The sequence below is a fragment of the Gopherus flavomarginatus genome, chromosome 2 (genome assembly GCF_025201925.1).
Source record: "Gopherus flavomarginatus isolate rGopFla2 chromosome 2, rGopFla2.mat.asm, whole genome shotgun sequence".
In the NCBI taxonomy this organism is placed as follows: Eukaryota; Metazoa; Chordata; order Testudines; family Testudinidae; genus Gopherus; species Gopherus flavomarginatus.
In genome coordinates this window covers 264194965-264215944 of record NC_066618.1, presented here as the reverse complement: position 1 = coordinate 264215944, position 20980 = coordinate 264194965, and the positions used below count along the sequence as shown (strand labels likewise).

Below are 20980 nucleotides of genomic sequence, written 5' to 3'. Positions count from 1 at the left end.
TTTTTTTTTTTTTTTTTTTAAAGGCTCCAGAGTTCAATCCTGGCAATTACAGGCTGTTAAGCCTAACTTCAGCACCAGGCAAACTGGCTGAAAATATAGTAAAGAACAGAATCATCAGACACATAGATGAACATGATATGTTGAGGAAGAATCAACACTGCTTTTGGAAAGGGAAATCAAGCCTCACTAATCTATTGGAATTCAACAAGCACGCGAACAGAGATGATCCAGTCTCAGACTATAAGGCCAGACGGGACCATCACAATCATCTAGTCCAGGGTTCTCAAACTGGGGATCGCGACTCTCAGGGGGGTCATAAGGTGGCTATATGTGGGTCATGAGCTGTCAGCTCCATGGGGCTGACAGCCCTGAGCCTCCATTAAATTAACTTAACCCTCCCCCTCCCATTTTTAATTTATAAGGGGGAGGGAATCACATTCTGAGGTTTGCTGTGTGAAAGGGGTCACCAAAACAAAAAGTCTGAAACACACTGATTTGCCTGACCTTCTGCACATTGCAGGCCACAGAACCTCACCCACCCACTCCTGTAACAGACCCAAAACCTCTGACTGAGTCACTGAGGTCCTCAAATTAGTGTGGAGAAAGGGTAAATGACACTTGCGCTTTCGCATAACACAAGAACCAGGGGTCACCCAGTGAAATTAACAGGCATCAGGTTTAAAACAAAAACAAGAGGAAGTACATCTTCCACAGGTTGACTGCAGTGTGTGAACTCATTGCCATGGACGTTTTGAAGGCCAGACTTATAATGGGTCTCAAAAAAGAATTAGAGAAGTTCATAGAAGATTGGTCCATCAATGGCTATTAGTCAAAATGGTCAGGATGCAACCCTATGCTCTAGGTGTCCCTAAACCTCCAACTGGCAGAAGCTAAGACTGGACAATAGAGGTTGGATAACTCAAAGTTACCTTGTTCTGTTCATTCCCCTTGAAGCATCTGGCACTGGCCCCTGTCAGATGACAGGATACTGGGCTAGATGGATCAGTGGTCTGACCTAGTACGGCCATTCTTATAGTCGAACAAAGTTCCAGAGAAACAAAAAAATTATAGAAAATAAAAAGAATTTCATGGGACTCTAATAATTGAATTACTGAATTTCTTTTGCTATGTGGCACACACTTATTTTTTAAACAATGCTGCTAGCATCCAAAGAAATCTCATCATTTGCAGGACCTTACAGAAGTAGTAGTAGTTAACCTTACAGTCCTAATACAGTGAAAAGCCATTAATCTTCCATCTGCCTCTGTGAGTAGACAGGTGTATCCTGGTGGGATGGCACAGGATGAGGCTTGGGGGAAAAGAGGAGCTCTGGCTTCACCAGCATGCTTCCCTTCTGCCCCGCACCACATAGACATGTTCATTAGTATTCAATGAAAGCTTATCCAGCAAAACTGTCTGGGGTTGGCCCTTCCCAGGAATTCTGAGGCAGCAGGCAGAGGAACTGAGGAACAGCTGCACCCCATGATATACCTACTCCACCTGTCACGGTCTTTGGGGTACCCGGGACTGTGAGTTGCATTACCTCCTTACTCTAGCAAGAAGTAGCCTTGTGCACGGTGGCTGTCAGCTCCCTAACACCATCAGCTTGTTAGCCCCTCAAGCATTCTCCTCTGGGCTATGCAAGCCCTATCTTTGCTTAGGTGCCTAACAATAGATGCACCCCAGCCCTGAGTTCATTTGAAGCATTTCCCTGTGATATCCAGCCGGTGACCCTGGTCACTCACATAAATTCCAGATCCTTTGCCTCCAAAGAAGGAGTGTACCCCATTTTACTAGTTTTACCTTAACTCACCACTCCTACATGACACACTGCGCTTGTAATAAAATTAATGAAGGTTTATTTAAGAAAGAATAGAGATTCAACTAGAAACAAAGACACTGATGGAAACAAATGATTATAATACAAAACAAAATAATAAAATGCAAACTAGGACCTACACTTATTAATAGTTTCCTTTCCTATCTATTAAAGTAGGTTTTCCTCCAAAGTTCAGTCTGTAATACAGCTTGCTGGCTTCACAGGAATCAAGATCCAAACTATTATGAAAATACCCCTGCCCCATATTTCCTCAGTGAACGGATGCAGAGTGTCTCTCCCCACCTTTTTTACTAAAAGTGTTTTGTCTTTATTCATAGGTAGGGCAAGAATCCAATTAGAGAGCTTGCAATCAATGTTCCTTTTTTGCCTGGAAGTGGTTTCAATTATTTGCAGTTGTGTCTGATGGTTTTCCATTGATAGTTGTGGGATGGAGCAAAGCTAGAAAACTGAGGGGAAGCTAACCAAGGAGGGATGACAACTCGGTCCTGCTTGAATGGCAATCACGAAGACATATTATCCCCAGGTGACTAACTTTTACTCCAAGTCCATAAAGCATACCGTTAATATAGTTACATTATTTCTTAAATATTACTCATTCATACATCTTGTAACGATTATGAGTCTTGATAAGTTATGAGCTTTCAATAGATACTGTACACGTTACCCCTTACAGCTAAATACTCTACAAGAGGTGTGTGGCATAGTGAGTTTGTCAGGTCTGAGACAAGAGTTGTTTGCAAAGAACATGGGACCCATTACCAAGGGGCCTACTTGTCACATGCACACTAACAAAACTAAACACTTATACCTTCACTGCTGCCCAGATGAGGAAAAGGTATGAACAAGTGTGGAGGTGTGAGGGGGAGAAGTCAGGCATCGGTGGGGAGAAGTACTGAACCCCATATATAAACTAGAAGATCCTCTGGTTTAGGACGCTGAATCCCATCACCGATAAAGTACAGAGATAAATGCTGAAACCTGTCCTCAACCCACCTAACAAAATGAAGACCATAAATCACAAGAGTTGAAATTCAAGGAATTTCTGACCCTCTCTAGAAAAAAAAAAAAATAAACGAGACAACATGGACCTTAGGTTAATTAAGAGTCTGTCATGTCACAAAGTAAAATTGGCTAGGTTAGCTACAAGTCTACAGAAACTCTGATCAATCTAGAAAGACTACTCACAAAGCATATCACAGCCACAATGCAATTTGCATAAAGATTATTTGACTCATTTTGGTTCATACAAAGAGAATAACCTAATTGACCTAATTGGTCTTAATAAAAGTATAGGAATTTAATAGCCTATTTTCTGGAGATAAGTGAATTTTACCCAAACTATGAAGTAACTTTAAAAGAATCCAATTAGAGAGCTGGCAATCAAGTTACACTGAAGGCAATTCCCATTGCTGATCAGAGAGATAAGGGACTATATCAATTTTTCTAAAACTCATGAAATAATTAAAGTTGGCACAGAAGTTTTCAATGTTAGGTTTCAGAGTTAACAATTTAGATCATCAAAATAAATGACTACTTTAGCAGAATAATTAAAATTTTCTCATGCTCTGTCCCCTTAAATGAAAGAATATTATCTAACCTAAAAAGTACATTTTTCTAATTCAGAAACACTGAATAAATAAGGGTAACTAGAAAGGTTTTACCAATCAAGTTTCAAAAAATGAAGCACTAACAGGGACCAACCTATTTGGAAGCTGTAGTAACACCCCAGCATGATGGCCTACTTAATAATAAGGAAACTTGGTGTCCACTAATTAGCAAAATATTTACAGATCTTACAGGGTATGCCTACACAATATTTTGCAGCAAGCTTCCCAGCATGGGTCAACAGATTCAGGCTACCGGGACTCTCACTAACGCTCTAAAAATAGCTGAACCAATACTGCTTTGAAGTTGTGGCTTAAGCTAGAGTTTGGGCTCTGAAGCCTCCCCACCCCCCACTCCAACCTTCAGAGCCAGAGATCCAGCCCAAGCTGCAACTTCAAAGTGCTATCTATACAACTATTTTTAGAGTCCTAGTGCAAACCCAGCTAACCCACATCTATCAAACTGGGAGACTCGTTCCAAAATGCTGTGTAGACATATCCACAGAGATCTGACTATAGACTGTTCACCTATGGAGTAGAGGTCAACTTACTTCAGATACTGTACCTCAAGCATTAAGACTGACACCTACTTTTGAAATGGCAATAGAAGGATCTCAAAGCAGCAAACATCCTGCCCTAAGTGAATTGTTTATGATTTGACAAGGAATGACAGAAAATAAATTTGGAGGTTTGAGAAAGCAAAATAATGACAGGTTTCAGAGTAGCAGCTGTGTTAGCCTGTATCCGCAAAAAGAACAGGAGTACTTGTGGCACCTTAGAGAGACTAACAAATTTATTTGAGCATACGCTTTTGGGGGCTACAGCCCACCTCATCGGATGCATGCAGTGGAAAATACAGCAGGAAGACACACACACACACACACACACTGAAACAATGGGTGTTACCATACACACTATAAAGAGAGTGATCAGTTAAGGTGAGCTATTATCAGCAGGAGAGAAAAAGAACTGTTTGTACTGGTAATGAAAATACAAATAACTGAAACTAATGGATACAGTTTTCCTTAATGAATGGATGATCTAATGGGCCAAATTCATCCCTGCATTTAGGTAGTTGGTTTTACTTCTGAGATAATTTGGTTTATTGTGTCTTCCAAGCAAGTAGAATCATAGGACTGGGAAGGGACCTTGAAAGGTTATCTAGTCCAGTCCCCTGCACTCATGGCAGGATTAAGTATTATCTAGATCAGAGGTTCTCAAACTGTGGTCCATGGACCACTAGTGGTCTGCGAGCTCCAGTCAGGTGGTCCGCGGATAGTTCCCCCTAAGGAGAGTGCCTGGGCAGCCACACATAAGAGAATGAAGGGCAGGCGTGGCTCCACTAATTAGGTGCCTGGACCCCAGAGAAGACACACATGTAAGGTGAGATGGTGGCCTTGGGGGAGTAGGAGGTAAGAACAGGGGGCTGGGGGCAATTTGGGATGTGCAGAGCTGCGGCGGCTGGGAGAAAGGTGACTTCCCTGAGGTCCAGGGCTGTGGCTTCTGGGGAGAGATCCCCTCCTTCCCAGCCCTAGCTCGGGGGCTGCTATGGAGGGGGAAAGACGGCACATCATTTTATTAGAAAGGTAAGACTACTGATATTAAAATGAGTTGTGTGCTTTTATTTGTAGAACAAAAAAAAAATTATTAAGGTGCTTTTTTAATATCCAAAGCGCTTTATAATAGTTAGCTAATGGTATGAACAACATTTGGAAAGATCATTAAGTGGTCCGCTGAGACCCTCAGCACTTTTCAAGTGGTCCATGGGGAAAAAAAAAGTTTGAGAACCACTGATCTAGACCATCACTGACAGGTGTTTGTCTAATCTGCTCATAAAAATCTCTGCTGATGGAGATTCATCCACCTCGATAGGCAATTTATTCCAGTGCTTAACCATCCTGTTAAGAAATTTTTCTTAATGTCCAACCTAAACTGCTCTTGCTTCTTATCCTATCCTCAGAGGTTAAGGATAACAATTTTTCTCCCTCCTCTGTGTATCAGCCTTGAAATCTATCATCATGTCCCCGCTCAGTCATCTTTTCTCCAACTTGTGAGTAACTTCACTAACATTTAACCAGTGAAGTGAAATAGTTATTCTTTAAACAAATTTAGTAGAATTAAAAAACATAAAAGTGAATAATTAATAAATTGCACTCCTCTGGTTAGTCTCTTGAATTATGCTGGCACTGTACTTGTGGTGTTTTTGAAGTAATCTTTCTCTAGTGGTTTGTGAAGTCTGCCTAGCTCCTCTCACCCTCTCCCCCAAACCCCAGCCACTCCTGTTGAAGAATGTTTTGTTTGAAATGTTAATCTTTAATGTGGGGTAGGGATGAAGGAGGTCTGTGTATCAGGAACCTATGCAAGTCTTATCTAGATTTGGATTCCATTAGAATCTGATGCGTCTTGGTGGTCTTATTCAGCTTTTTTTAACGGAAGTCAAAAGTATAAATTCAGATTAGTTTACACTAATTCTGATTTTAAAATGTAAACCATTTTGTATATGAAGGTGATGAAAGATTGTAAAATCAAGACTTCAGGTTCCAAAGTTCACATTAGGTATAGAACTGAAATATTTTAAGAGTTGTAGGAAAGAAAAGGAAAGTACAGTAACATTATAAAACTCTACACTAAAGAGAAAAATTAACTCTCTTTCATGCTGGTGTTTGTATAGATATTTGCTCATCTCCTGAACTTTCAGAATGATTCTAAGGAGATACAGCCAACAACTTTCTCCTGGAGAAAGCAAACTACTTTGCCATACTAATAGCAAGCAGTCCAGTCTTGAAGCTAGCCTTATTAGACGCATGTAGGATAATTTGGATAGTATTTGTCAGTTTTATAATTCAATTTTTCTCTCACCTTCTGTTGGAGCTTCACCTTATTACATTAATGTCTTAAATTACAAGTACACTAAAGAATTTATATAAGCATCTTACATCAGTGGTGTGCCACTATTATTTGTGAGCACTATGCTATATTGTTCTTTAAGACAATCTGCAAAATCTTTTTATTTTAGTCCATGATCTCCTTTGTCTCCTTCCAGATAATTTGCACTTAAAATTTTAAAGAATTATCTATCCACATTTCAGTGTGTCAATATTCTGAGACAGTCATTTTACAGATTTCCTGACACTCCCCATTTGTAGCCACTGCCTTTCCTTTCTCCTACCAACCCCCTCCATGTGCTGAAGATATGGTAACTTAAAAACAGATGTCAATGTTTACCAGTTGCATGGGTTTGTTGTTTAATGTTGAACTAATCATGAAAGATTTATTTCTCCCAAATCCACTGTTTTCTTCATTTTACAATCTATTATGTCAATAGAGAAATTAAATTGATTCAGTTTACAGAAGGGGAAAAATACGGAAGTGTTTTTTGGTACAGAAGTGTTGTCCTTATTTTCTACCGGTGCTTCAATAATTTAAATGAGATTATTTTTGGTACATTTTAGAAGAATTAAAATCACTGTCACTTTGTTTTTTCCTGCTGCTGTAGCTAGATTCATTTAGTACTCCGCTTTAAGTATAGATAACAGACACATGAACACCTGCATCAGAATTTAGAAATGGAAAATACCAGATTAGATCTTTTTTCCCATTCCTAAGCAGGGCAGGATTGTTCTCTATACAAAACAGTAGGAAATATCCTAGTCTAATTTTAAAATACTTTGGAAATGGCCTTACATCATTTCCTTCTATAAAACTACTAAAATCTAATGAATCTTACAGTCAGGAAGTTTTCCTGATATTGAGCCTAAGAACTATATTGGAATTGATAAAAGGTACAGAAAAGGGCAACAAAAATGAAGGGTATGGATCACTTCCATATTAGGAGATTAATAAGACAGACTTTTCAGCTTAGAAGAGAGATGACTAAAGGGGGATATGATAGAGGTCTATAAAGTCATGACTGGTGTGGAGAAAGTAAATAAGGAAGTGTTAGTTACTCCTCATAACAAGAGCCAGGGGTCACCCAGTGAAATTAAGCAGCAGGTTTAAAACCAACAAAAGGAAAGACTTCTTCACACAAACACACAGTCAACTTGTGGAACTCTTTGCCAGAGAAGACTATAACAGGGTTCAAAAAGAACTTGATGAATTCATGGAGGATAGGTCTATCAATGGCTACTAGCCAGGATGGGCAGTGATGGCATTCCTAGGGTATGTCTACATCTACAATTTTGCAGCGCTGGTTGTTACAGCTGTATTAGTACAGCTGTATAGGGCCAGCGCTGCAGAGTGGCCACACTTACAGCAACCAGCGCTGCAAGTGGTGTTAGATGTGGCCACACTGCAGCGCTGTTGGGCGGCTTCAAGGGGGGTTCGGGGAACGCGAGAGCAAACCGCAGGGAAGGAGACCTGCTTGCACGCGGTTTGCTCTCGCGTTCCCCGAACCCCCCTGCAAACCGCAGGGAAGGAGACCTGCTTGCACGGGGGTTCGGGGAACGCGAGAGCAAACCGGGGAAGGAGACCTGCTTCCCCGCGGTTTGCTCTCGCGTTCCCCGAACCCCCCTGCAAACCGCAGGGAAGGAGACCTGCTTGCTCGGGGGTTCGGGGAACGCGAGAGCAAACCGGGGAAGGAGACCTACTTGATTGCCAGAGAGGCTTCCTCAGGTATGCTGCGATACCTGCTTATTCCACGGAGGTCAAGAAAAGCGCTGGATCCTCTACACCCGAGACAAAACGGGAGTACGGCCAGCACTGCAAACAGGGAGTTGCAGCGCTGGTGATGCCCTGCAGATGTGTACACCTCCTAAGTTGCAGCGCTGTAACCCCCTCACCAGCGCTGCAACTTTGTGATGTAGACAAGCCCCTAGCCTCTGTTTATCAGAAGCTGGGAATGGGCAACAGAGGATGGATTACAATGATCAACTGTTCTGTTCATTCCCTCTGATGCACCTGGCATTGGCCACTGTCGGAAGATAGGCTACTGGGCTGGATGGACTTGTCTAACCCAGTTAGACCGTTCTTATGTTGCTGTTTTAGCATAAGCAGTTAACACATTTCAATGGACCATTCAAGAAGGGGAAAAGCTGGGTGTGGGGGTGAAGTAGTAAGTGGGTTATACAGATTGCTATAGTAAGCAATAAATCCAGAGCATCTATTGTTGATGATTTTCAGTATCTGGCAGTTATTAATTTAAGCTTGCCTTTTGTTAAATCACCAAATCACCTGTGGGTGAACATTTTTCACGAAGCCACCACTCGATATCTGACCTCTGGTATCCTCCTCAAAGAAAATCTGCACAACACTTTTGAAAGATGAGTGTAGGAGCTTAAATTTATAACTGTGCTATATACTAAAAATCATGGACTGAATAGACACACTGGATTTATTGCTTATTACAACAATCTACAACCCACTTAACCTTCCTTCCCAGCTCCCCCTTCCCCTCTTTAGATCCTTTCAAATCATAGGAGGGAAGCAGGCCACTCCACCCTGAATGGCCCTTTGAAATGTGTTTACTTGTTCTAAACAATCTGTTCCATCTTTTATTTAGCTGTGGCACTCAGTACATTTCCCACACCTAAAGAACAGCTCTGTGTAAGATGGAAAGCTTGTCTCTCCCACCAACAGAAGTCAGTCCAACAAAAGATATTACCTCACTGACCTTGTCTCTCTAAAAGTAATGTTCCCAATGTCAGACTATCAGCACAGACATTGACAAACTGAAGAGAGTTTAAAGAAGAAAAACAAAAAAAGTGATGGATTAGCAGGAAGGATTGATTTACATACATCTCAACTTACTAAAAAGTAAAGACTAGAAATAAAATTTATAAGTATCTTAAGGATGCACATACTATGAAGGTTGAAAAATTGTGCAGGCTATTGCCAGTAATCAGGTGATCTGGGAAAACTAAAGATTTAAGACTTGTCTACACAGGGAAATTGACCATCATAGCTGTAGTAGAGTAGTTTATTCCATCTTTATAATAGTTCATTCTGGCTGAATAATATATTCTGCTATAGCTATGATGGACACTTTCCCTGTTGTTGACAAGTCATCAGAGCGGCCATACTAAGTCAGACCAAAAGATCCATATAGCCCAGTATCCTGGTCTTCCAACAGCAGCCAATGCTAGATACATCAGAGGGAATGAACAGAACAAGCAATCAAGTGATCCAACCCGTCACCCATTCCCAGCTTCTCACAAACAGGAACTAGGGACATCATTGCTGCGCATCTTGGCTAACAGCCTTTAATGAACCTATCCTCCAAGCATTTATCTAGTTCTTTTTCAAACCGTTAGTGTCTTGGCCTTCACAACATCCTGCGGCAAAGAGTTCCACAGGCTGATTGTGCAAAGAAGTCCTTCCTTTTGTTTGTTTTAAACCTGCTTCCCATTAATTTCATTTGGTGACCTCTGGTTCTTGTGTTATGAGGAGTAACTAACACTTCCTTATTTACTTTCTCCACATCAGTCATGATTTTATAGACCTCTATCATATCCCCCCGTCATCTCTTTTCCAAGATGAAAAGTCCCAGTCTTATTAATCTTTCCTCATATAGAAGCTGTTCCATAGCCTAATCATTTTTGTTGCCCTTTCCTAATTCCAATATATCTTTTTTGAGAGGGGGGTGACCAGATCTGCATGCAGTATTCAAGATGTGGGTGTACGATGAAAATATAGAGGCAATATGATGATTTCTGTCTTAATAGTATTAAGACTCTGTGTCTGTCAGAGGTCACAGAAGTCATGGATTCTGTGACTTTCCACAACCTCTGACTTCTGCAGGGGCCAGTGTGGCTGACCCCAGGACTACCCTAGCAGATGGCTCCAGGGCCAGCTGCTCGATGGCCCCCAGGACAGCCACACCAGCTGCTGCTCCAGCCAGGGCAGCCGCTGGTACTGCTGGCCCCCTGCACCAGTCCCTGGCTAGCCTGGGCAGCTGCTGGCCCCCAGCACCACTCCTCTACACACACAACTCACAGCAATGCCCCTTTGCCCCTCCCAACAACCCCCCAGCAGCAGCCCACCCTGCCTCCCAGTGCCCCGCCAACAATCCCTCAGCACCCCCCACCAAAGATTTAATCACAGGTATTTTCAGTAAAAGTCATGGACAGGCCCTGGGATGTGAATGTGTGTTTATTACCCATGACCTGTCCATGACTTTTACTAAAAATACCAGTGACTAAATCCTAGCCTTACTTATTATCTATCCCTTTCTTAATGATTCCCAACACTGTTAGCTTCTTTGACTGCCACTGCACATTGAGGGGATGTTTTCAGAGAACTATCTACATTGCCTCCAAGATCTCTCTTGAGTGGTAACAGCTAATTCAGACTCCATAATTTTATATGTGCATTACTTTGCATTCATCAACACTGAATTTCATCTGCCACTTTGTCGCCCGCTCACCTGGGTTTGTGATATCCTTTTTTTAACTTTGTGGTCTGCAGTGGATGTAACTATCAAGAGTAGTTTTGTGTCATCTGCAGATTTTGCTACCTCACTGTTTACCCCTTTTTCCAGATCATTTATGAGTACATTGAACAACACTGGTACCAGCACAGACTCCTGTGGGCCACAACTATATCTCTCTGCATTCTGAAAACTGACCATTTACTACTTTATTTCCTGTGTCTTAACCAGTTACTGATCCAGGAGAGGACCTTCCCTTGACATGACAGCTTACTTTGCTTAAGAGCCTTTGGTGGGGGACCTTTCTGAAAAATCTAAGTATACTATATCCACTGGATCATCCATGTGGACATTCTTATTGACCCCCCTCAAAGAATTCTATTTGATGTGTGAGGCATGATTTCCCTTTACAAAAGCCACATTGACTCTTCCCCAAAAAAATCACATTTATCTGTGTGTCTGACAATTTTGTTCTTTATTATAGTTTCAACTAGTTTGTTTAGTACTGACATTAGCCTTACTAGCCTATAATTGCTGGGATCGCCTCTGGAGCCTTTTTTGTTCCATGCTGTACTCAGAGTCACACCTAAATACAATTCCCAGATGTGAAAAGGAGCTCTGTGTAAGCTAGAAAGCTTGTCTCTCTCACCAACAGAAGTCGGTCCATTACCTCACCTGCCTTGCTTCTCTAATATGCTGGGAACAACATAGCTATAATACCACAGCATCAGGGCTTTGGAGCAGAGCCCGGAGTTGGCGCGCGGAGCAGTGGAGCTGCAGGTTTTTGCCTGAAGCTGGAGTGGAGCTGGAGCACAGCTCTAAAGCTCTGCACAGCACAGAACATTATTTTTGTGAGATGGTGACTTAGTTTTCTCTACTGAGTGTGAGCTGAAACAACTTCATTTGTTTCAACAGACCTAAACTAAGAAATATAAGACCAAAATAGCCTGAGAGAAGTCCAACAACCCGAAAGTTCGGAAGGAAAAATGAAAAATAAAATCAATGTTTTTTGAAAAATAATTACAATTGATATTTCTGGGCTTCCTATTCTTAGACTGTAAGGCTATTATGAGCTAGCCTGACCTCCTGAATAACACAGGCCAGAGGACTTCCCTGAATTAATTTGTGTTTGAACTAGAGCATCTCTTTCAGAAAAGCACCCAATCTTGATTTTAAAATTATCAGTGACTGAGAATCCACAACAATCCTAGGTAAGCTGTTCCACTGATTATTCTCACTGTTAAAAATTTACCTTATTTCTAGTCTGAATTTGTCTAGCTTCAACTTTCAGCCTTCAGCCACTGGATCTTGTTATATCTTTCTCTGCTAGATAGAAGACCCATTATCAAATTTCTGATCCTCACAAAGGCATTTATAACTTGTGATCAAGTCACCCCTTAACCTTCCTTTGTTAATATAAACATAGTGAAAAATTCAAGGAACTTTATCTGGCATGTTTTCCAATCCTGTAACCATTCTTGAGGCCCTCCTCTAAACCCTGTACAATTTTTCAACATCCCTCTTGAATAGTGGACACCAGATGTAATCATAGTATTCCAATAGCAGTTGCACAAGCACCAAACAGAGATAATATAACTGCCCTGATCTTATCCTGTTTATACATCCAAGAATCCCATTAGCATTTTTGCCACAGAGTTGCATTGGGAGCTCACGTTCAGCTGATTATCCACCATGACCGCTACATTCTTTTCAGCGTCACTGCTTCTCAGGATAGAGTACCCTATCCTCTAAGTGCGGCCTTCATTCTTTTTTCCTAGATTGTTCCTATTGCTGGTGGCCACCTGAAAAGTGGTATCACTTGTGATGCTAGCCACAGAATACTGTGCATTTGTTTTTGGATTATGAGCTTTACAGTAGCCCCTCAGAGAGTTACGAATACCAGTGTTATGAACTGATCAATCACACACCTCATTTGGAACCAAAGTACACAATCACGCAGCAGCACAGTCACAAAAACAGAACAAAAACAAAAAAATACCACCACAAATACAGTGCAGTATTGTGTTAAACTACTAAAAAAAAAAAATAAAGGGAAAGCAGCATTTTCTTCTGCACAGTGAAGTTTCAAAACTTTATTAAGTCAATGTTCAGTTGTGAACTTCTTTTAAAAGAACAGTTTAGTCTGTTTTCATAGTGATTTAAGAAAGAGGGGGAATCTTTAGGGCCCAATTCTGTATCAATTTATTAATAGGGTTTGCTGTGTCACCTGTCACAGCATACAAACTCCTCACATATATTAATGAATTTAGCCATACAACTCTTGCAAAGTAGGGAAGTGGCATGCCCATTTACAAATAGTGAACTAAGGCAGAGCACCCTCACATCATCTCTTTTGGGAGAAAGGTCTGAAGAAAGAAAGAAATACCACCGTGGAATACAACCCACATCACCCCGTCAAAGGAGTGAATAAGACAAAGGGGAAAGGTAGAGCCACCTGTGCACAGGTCCTATGCCTCAGCACTAGCTTTGCCCCCCCAGCACACTTCCCTGGCTCCAGTGAAGCTATACAAGAAACTTCCTCTCCCCTGTAGGTGGCCATGGAAAAGTCAAGCTGGGCTATATAGATAAGGTAATAGAGCCTGTGGCTCTATCATCTGTACCACAGATTTTTCATAAAGCCAGAGAAAGAATGATATGCACCCTTGGACTATCCCACTTCTCCCCACTGGCCTGCCAAGTCCCCATTCATTATTCTGAAGTGGGACCCTATGTGGAGGCAGCCAAAAGCAATGAGAGAAAACAAAATGGTGCCAACAAGGAAGACCAGACTCCCGTTCTACACACAAAGCTGGGGACGGCTGTATATAGTGTGTCCACTCCATGCACAAACTTATCCAAGGTCACAAACATCTGTGGCAAAGTCAGGATTAGACCCTGAATCAGACCCTAAACCCTTAATTTAGGTCCAGTGCCTTAAACATTCCTGCTTTCTGGGTCTTGAAAAATCCAAATAGCTATGCATAAGGATCGTTTTCATGGCAAGCAGTGGTGGGGACAAAGGCAAGTTCCTACAGAATTTAAGCTTTAATTTAAAAAATAATTGGTTTCTACCTCTTATGGTTGCAAAGATAACCATTCAAGTATTAACTTATGCACAACTCCAAGGTCTCTGCTACTATACAGAAATGTCTTCAAGCAGCAACAGAATCAACCTTAAATTCTGGTCAGATTCAGTGCTGCCATGCAGAACTACTGGCACCTGTTGAGGGACTGGGACTCTGCTGCTCTATCCTTCTTCCAGTATCCATTATTGTGTCTTCATCTGGAGAAAAGCTCCAGAGCCTAGCACCAGTAAGGAACTGACATGATTGTCAGTTCCACTGCTGCCGAAAGGGTTCAATATAGCTAACCAGAAGCTGGAGGATGATCATTGTCTCAAATTTACTGGAAAAACAAGGGAGCTTTTTCTTCCCACCTTATTGCTTCAGTTACTCAGTCCCTCAATCAGCCTGCTGGTAGCACCCACTATTGGGTCCTCAGCCTCTGATAAAAGCGCTTCATTCCTTGTGCCCCTCTGCCACCTCCATCTTTTGCATTAGCCTCTGGTAAGTACATCTGGTAAGCATTTCAAGCCCTGTATTAGGAGGGTTTTCCTTCCCGTTAAGCCATTATTAAAACAGGTTTGAAACTTGTTTTACAAGTCCCTCAGCAAGAACTTTCCTGCTACTATCACAACGGAATGTTTTTCTGCAGATGGCAAGCTCCCAGAAAAACTAAAGTGTGTTATAAGTTTTCAGAAACAGTTTATTTGGGTGTACGAAGTGCTTCTTTTCATCAACTCTCAAAACAGATGCAAGTTTTTTGTTTTTGTTTTTTTAAAAAAAGTTCAGTCAGGAAACATCAGGAAACAAACAATGGGAAGTGGGTTGAGACTATGTGCTCGGTTTCCTTGATGCAGAACACCCAACCAAGCTTCTTGGGAGGGGAGGGTAAGAGAACTTTAAGCTACTTTTATACCCTTTGGATTCTGGACTGATCAAGGTTCTACTTGCCACTGGACATAATTTAGGCATTTCAGGGAGTTGCTCTAAGTTCTGGCAACCCTGGCTGTGCAACCCAGAGAGGCCCAGAATACCCGCAGTAGTATGCGCTATTATCTCCTATTGGCATGCCCACTCCTTCCTCAGGCACCCTCCTTGCACACCTTCCGCACAGAGGCTTGCAAGGGTCTGCATAAGACAGCCTACAGCTGTCATATGCCCTATCTGCACATCCACGAGGCTGCAACAAGGTGGAGAAGCACTTCCTAGGTGTTCAAATGGGCACTTAGTTGTTTTATATATTACTTACCTTCCCATCCAAGTATTACAGGATGGCAGAAAGATTTATCTGTTTACAAGTCATTCCTTTCCAATTGCTCCCAGTTATATTACTCAAATGCAACAAATATTACAAAACAGGGAGGGGTTACTCACCTCAATCTGGACAGCAGCAGTATCCTGGTCATAATGTCCCATCATATTTGGAAAAAATGTCATATTGTATGTCATTCCTGTACACCTGGACACAGTAATTGGTTCACAGGTGAACAGACTGTGCCCTTGTATCAGGGTTAAAATTAAACTGTAAATCACAAAAAATATAAATATTCCCATTTTTGTCAAGATTTCTGATTTGTCAGCGGTTACAGAGATTATTTTTTCATAAGGAAATCAATCTTCATCTTTTCTTCTTCCAGAAGAACATGGACAAAGGGCACTGAAAAACTGATCAAGCTCCTTGCTTCTCATGGGACTTCCCCATTCTGTACAATCTTGATTCCTTGAAAAATCTTTTTCTCCTTATTTGTGAACTGTAAAAACAAAAAGACATAGCACCTCAGCTGTAATTATCTGTACAAAGGCCAGTAAATGACATTAAGCAGTAGACTTTCCAGCAGAGAAAACAGGTTTCTATAAATCTGTAAAATGAAAAGACAACTTATCCTAGGCCTCCCTCTCCTCCCATTGGATACTGGTGTAAATGCAGAGTAATGTCACCGAATCACAGAAATGTAAGGCTGGAAGCAGGGGCAGGGAGTTGTACAGGCCCGTGGTGCCCAGGATCCAGTAATTGGTGCCCAGCTCTACCAATGTTTGAGGCTTGGTCTCTCCCCCACCTGCTGCCCCCAAAGTTCCTCCCAGAGCCTGCACCCCTCCCCAGCCCAGGGCCTGTACCCTAGACCTCCTCCTCCCACCCAAACTCCCTCCCAGAGCCTTATGCAGGTGGGAAGCAGAGTGGGGCGGGGGGCAGGTTCTGGGCACCACCAAAATTTCTACAAACCTACCACCCCGGTTGAAAGGGGGAACCTCAAAAAGTCATCAAGCCCAGCCCCTGTGCTGTGGCAGGACTAAAGCAAACTGCTAGCTCATCCCTGACAAAGTGTCCGTCTCCCTTTCTTTGTCAACACTGAGTTTTTTAAATCTTTCACAATGGGTCCGGTTTGCTGAATCTGAGGTCAACAACCATCACCGTTAGCTGAGCGGGGAGGTCAGGCGGCAGATTAACCTTCAATCACACTCGGTACCTGTCCAATGGCTCTAGGCAGGTAAGGGGGCTTCCCCCACAAGGGGTGACTTTCCCCACCTCCAGCAGCCGGGAATCCGTTCAGCAGACAGGCGTCCCGGCTCGGGCTCCCCACTCACTGCGCTTCGCCCGTGCCTGGCCCGCCGGGACTAGCCGCGTGTAACTCCCCTCCCCCGCTCGGTTCGCTTCAGCACAGCTCAGCGGCCGCCTTGCCCCGGAGCTACAGCTGCGGCCTCCGCCCGGCGCCGGGACTTGGTTCCCGGCCCCTCCCTGGGAAGCGGCCCCTGGGGCGGGACCAAGGAACTAGCTCCATGTCCCCGCTCTAGGCTGCCCCGGCCGGCATGGACACAGCCCCGCCCCCAGCGGTTCGGGCACCGCAGGCCCCTCAGGCGGCCTCTCCCGGGCCCCACCTCGTCACCACCCCTCGCGCTCGGGAGGCATGACGCAGCGCGGCAGGGGGCGGGGCCACTCTCCCTGCCGCGGTACGGGCAGAAGCCCCCTGCTCCCCCCGCCCCGGGTAACAACCGGTGAGGCGGGGCGGGGCGGCTCAGCCCTTAAGGGCGCAGAAACCCGTTGTTCACCTCAGCCACGCGGGGCGGCGGCGGCTCCTGCTCCCCCCCCCTCTCCTCCCCTGCCCTCAATGGCCGCTGCGATTCCTGCGAAGCACCAACAGGACGTGGCGTCTCAACACCTGGCCGCAGACTCGCGCGATATTTCAAAGCCGGCGGGCAGGAGAGTGAGGGGGCGGTGGCCGCACCTCCGTGTGGCATCCAAAGCCAGCCGCGAGGCGGCCCGCCCGCCTGTCGCCAGCAGCTGCCCGTCAGCGCCAGGCAGGCCCAGCCCCATGGCGGGGCAGTACTGGGCCTGGCTGCCTGGGAACCGCCGATGCACAGGGGTGGTTTAAATCGGATTTTATATCTACAGTAGTTGAACCAGTGCAAACTCCCATGTGAACACTGCAACTGGGAGTGAGGATGGCTTACTGCCCTGTAGATCAGTTAAACCTGCCTGTAGGCTACCCAGAAATGAGCTATGCTTTCACTGAACTAAGAATGTCAACAAGCTGTTGCACTGGTTTAATTGCCCACTAAATTATACCAGTGCAACTTTCTCAGGGTGATAAACCCTAATACTGGAAATCGGGACTCCTGGGTTCCATTTCCTCATGTGCCACTGATCCGTTGCATGGCTTTGGGCAAATCACATAACCACTTGTTGCATTTGTGACGTGGGGATAAAAATACCTTACAAATGTCTTGTGAAGCTTGCTTCGTTTGCGTACCGAAAGTGCGTTGAGACATCAAATAGAGGGACCTGAAAGAAGATCATTACAAAGCGGAGTATGATGCTGATAACTGTAGGGTGACCAGACAGCAATTGTGAAAAACTGGGACGGGCTGGGGGATAATAGGAGTCTATATAAGAAAAATACCCCAAAATTGAGACTGTCCCTATACAATCGGGACATCTGGTCACCCTAGATAACTGAGAAAAAGGAAAGGTGCTCATAGGATGACCAGATGTCCTGATTTTATAGGGACAGGTCTGGTATTTGGGGTTTTGTCTTATATAGGCACCTATTACCCCCCATCCCTGTCCTGATTTTTCACGCTTGCTGTCTGGTCACCCTAGGTGCTCATGTCATGCCAGTCTTTTGTGAGTCAGTTCAGGATACAAATTATTTTACATGTGTTCAGTGCAGTGTCACATGAATACAGGATATTTCCTAACTGCAAAGTGTTCTTTCCTTCAGAAGGTTTTTCATCCCTATGTGAAAATGGAAAAAAGAATAATCTGATCACATACTGCATGTACACCTCTGTGTCCTGGAACAGTATATGCAATGAAATTTTAGAGAAGTGTGTCCCTGCCCCAAACAACTTACAATATGAAAGATCATGTATAAAATTTTAAAGCTGAATTAGACTCCAATCCCACAAAGACTTATGAACATGTTTAACTTTATGCACCGTGAGTAGTCCCAGTGCATGAGTCTACTCTCAGCACATATATTTAAGCATGTTGTCAAGTTTTTTCCCCACTTTGAACTTTAGAGTACAAAGAAGTGGGGACCTGCATGAACACTTCTAAGCTTAATTACTAGCTTAGGTCTGGTACGCTGCCACCAGCCAGAATTTAGTGTCTGGCACACTTTCTATTCCCCCAAAACCTTCCCTAGGGAACCCAGAACCAAACTCCTTGGATCTTAAAACAAGGAGGAATTAACCATCCCTCCTCCTTCCCCCCGACCAGTCCCTGGTGAGTTCAGACCCAATCCCTTGGATCTTAGAACAAGGAAAAATCAATCAGGTTCTTAAAAAGAAAGCTTTTAATTAAAGAAAGAAAAGGTAAAAATTATCTCTGTAAAATCAGGATGGAAAATGCTTTACAGGGTACTTAGATTCATATAGACCAGAGGGACCCCCCACCCCAGCCTTAGATTCAAAGTTGCAGCAAACAGAGGTAAAAATCCTTCCAGCAAAAAGAAACCTTTACAAGTTGAGAAAACAAACATAAGACTAATCCGCCTTGCCTGGCTGTTACTTACAATTTTGAAACATGAAAGACTGATTCAGAAAGATTGGGAGAGCCTGGAATGATGTCCCGTCCCTCTCGGTCCCGAGAGCGAACAACGAACAAAGCAAAAAGCACAAAGACTTCCCTCCACCAAGATTTGAAAGTATCTTGTCCCCCTATTGGTCCTCTGGTCAGGTGTCAGCCAGGTTCACTGAGCTTCTTAACCCTTTACAGGTAAAAGAGACATTAGCCCTTAACCTTCTGTTTATGACACGCCCCCCAAATCTCAGACAGTGTGGAACCACACTGGTGGAGGTTTTTCTAGCACTTTAGAATAAACAGATTAATAAAACACATGCCCCTTTACATATACTACTAATTATGTAAACTACAAGACTTTTTACATTTTAAGGACAATTTTTAACCAGTTGATTCTGGGAAACTTTCATGGGAAAGTGCATCAGCTACTTTGTTAGAAGCTCCTGAAATGTGTTGAATTTCAAAATTAAAATTTTGGAGAACTAAACTTCATTAAAGCAGTTTTTTGTTGTTTCCCTTGGCAGTATGAAGCCACTTTAGCGCAGCATGGTTGGTTTGTAGCTGGAAGTGCCGTCCCCAAACATATGGGTGTAGCTTTTCCAGGCATACATAATGGCGTAGCATTCTTTTTCACTGATTGACCAGTGGCTTTCCCTCTCAGATAGTTTCTTGCTGAGAAACACGACAGGATGGAATTCTCGATCCAGTCCTTCCTGCATTAAAACTGCTCCTACACCACGCTCAGATGCATCTGTGGTTACTAGGAATGGTTTGTCAAAGTCTGGGGCCCTTAGCACAGGGTCACACATGAGTGTCACCTTAAGCTGGGTAAAGGCCTTCTGACACTCATTAGTCCATTTAACTGCATTCTGCTGGGTCTTTTTGGTCAGGTCTGTTAGTGGGGCAGCAATTTGGCTGTAGTGTGGTACAAATCGCCTGTAATACCCGGCCAAGCCTAAGAAGGATTGGACCTATTTCTTTGACTTTGGGACAGGCCGCTTTTGGATAGCATCCACCTTGGCCTGTAGGGGGTTTATTGTTCCTTGACCTGCCTGGTGTCCAAGGTAAGTCACTCTGTTTTGGCCTGTTTAACAATTTTTAGCCTTAACAGTTAGTCCTGCCTGCCTGATGTGTTCAAAGACTTTTTCCAGGTGTTCTAGGTGTTCTGCCTATGGATCAGAAAAAATGGCAACATCATCGAGGTAGGAAACTGCATATTCTCCCTCCCAATCCTGCTAGGAGACCATCTACAAGTCTTTGGAAGGTGGCGGGTGCATTTCGCAGCCCGAAAGGAAGCACATTAAATTCATACACCCCTGCATGGGTGATGCAGGCTGACCTTTCTTTGGTGGGTGCATCTAGCGGGCCAGTACCCCTTGGTTAAGTCTATTGTAGAGATGAACTGGGCACGTCCCAATTTCTCCAATAGTTCATCGGTGCGTGGCATTGAATAGTTGTCGGGACGAGTTACAGCATTTAGCTTACGGTAGTCCATGCAAAAGCGTATTTCCCCATCTGGTTTGGGAACTAGAACCACTGGAGATGCCCATGCACTGTAAGAGAGGTGGATTATACCCATCTGTAGCATGTTTTGGATCTCTCATTCTATAGCAGCTTGGACATGAGGAGACACCCGGTAGGGTGGGGTTCTAATTGGATAAGCATTACCTGTGTCAATGGAGTGGTATGCCCGTTCAGTCCGTCCTGGGGTGGCTGAGAACAATGGGGTGAAGCTAGTGCACAGCTTCTTGATCTGTTGCCGCTGCAGACGTTCCAAGGTTGTGGAGAGGCTCACCTCTTCCACGCCACCATCACTTTTTCCTTCATAGTAGACACCTTCAGGCCATTCAGCATCATCTTCTCCCTGGGCTGTAAACTGACAAACCTTTAAGTCTCTAGAATAAAAGGGCTTGAGAGAATTAACATGGTACACTTTAGGCTTTAGGGTTGAGGTGGGAAATGCTATGAGGTAGTTAACAGCTCCTAGACGCTCTTGGACCGTGAATGGCTCTTCCCATGATGCTTCCATCTTATGGGCCTGTTGCGCCTTCAAGACCATAACCTGGTCCCCTACTTTGAAGGAACGCT

The 20980-nt window shown here is 43.6% G+C and overlaps 1 protein-coding gene across 3 annotated transcripts in view; it reads right to left on the bottom strand.

The window, feature by feature from the left end:
• FZD6 (frizzled class receptor 6) overlaps positions 1-16967 on the bottom strand; it is a 42838-nt gene extending 25871 nt beyond the window's left edge. The window contains exons 1-2 of one of the 3 annotated variants that reach the window (XM_050940877.1): positions 16918-16967; positions 15247-15623 (exon numbers count right to left, since the gene is read on the bottom strand). In XM_050940877.1, the coding sequence (XP_050796834.1) occupies positions 15247-15426 (180 nt within the window). In that variant the 5' untranslated portion in view covers positions 15427-15623; positions 16918-16967. The other 2 variants (XM_050940876.1, XM_050940878.1) reach the window with 2 other exon arrangements.
• Between the last annotated feature and the right edge of the window lie 4013 nt (positions 16968-20980).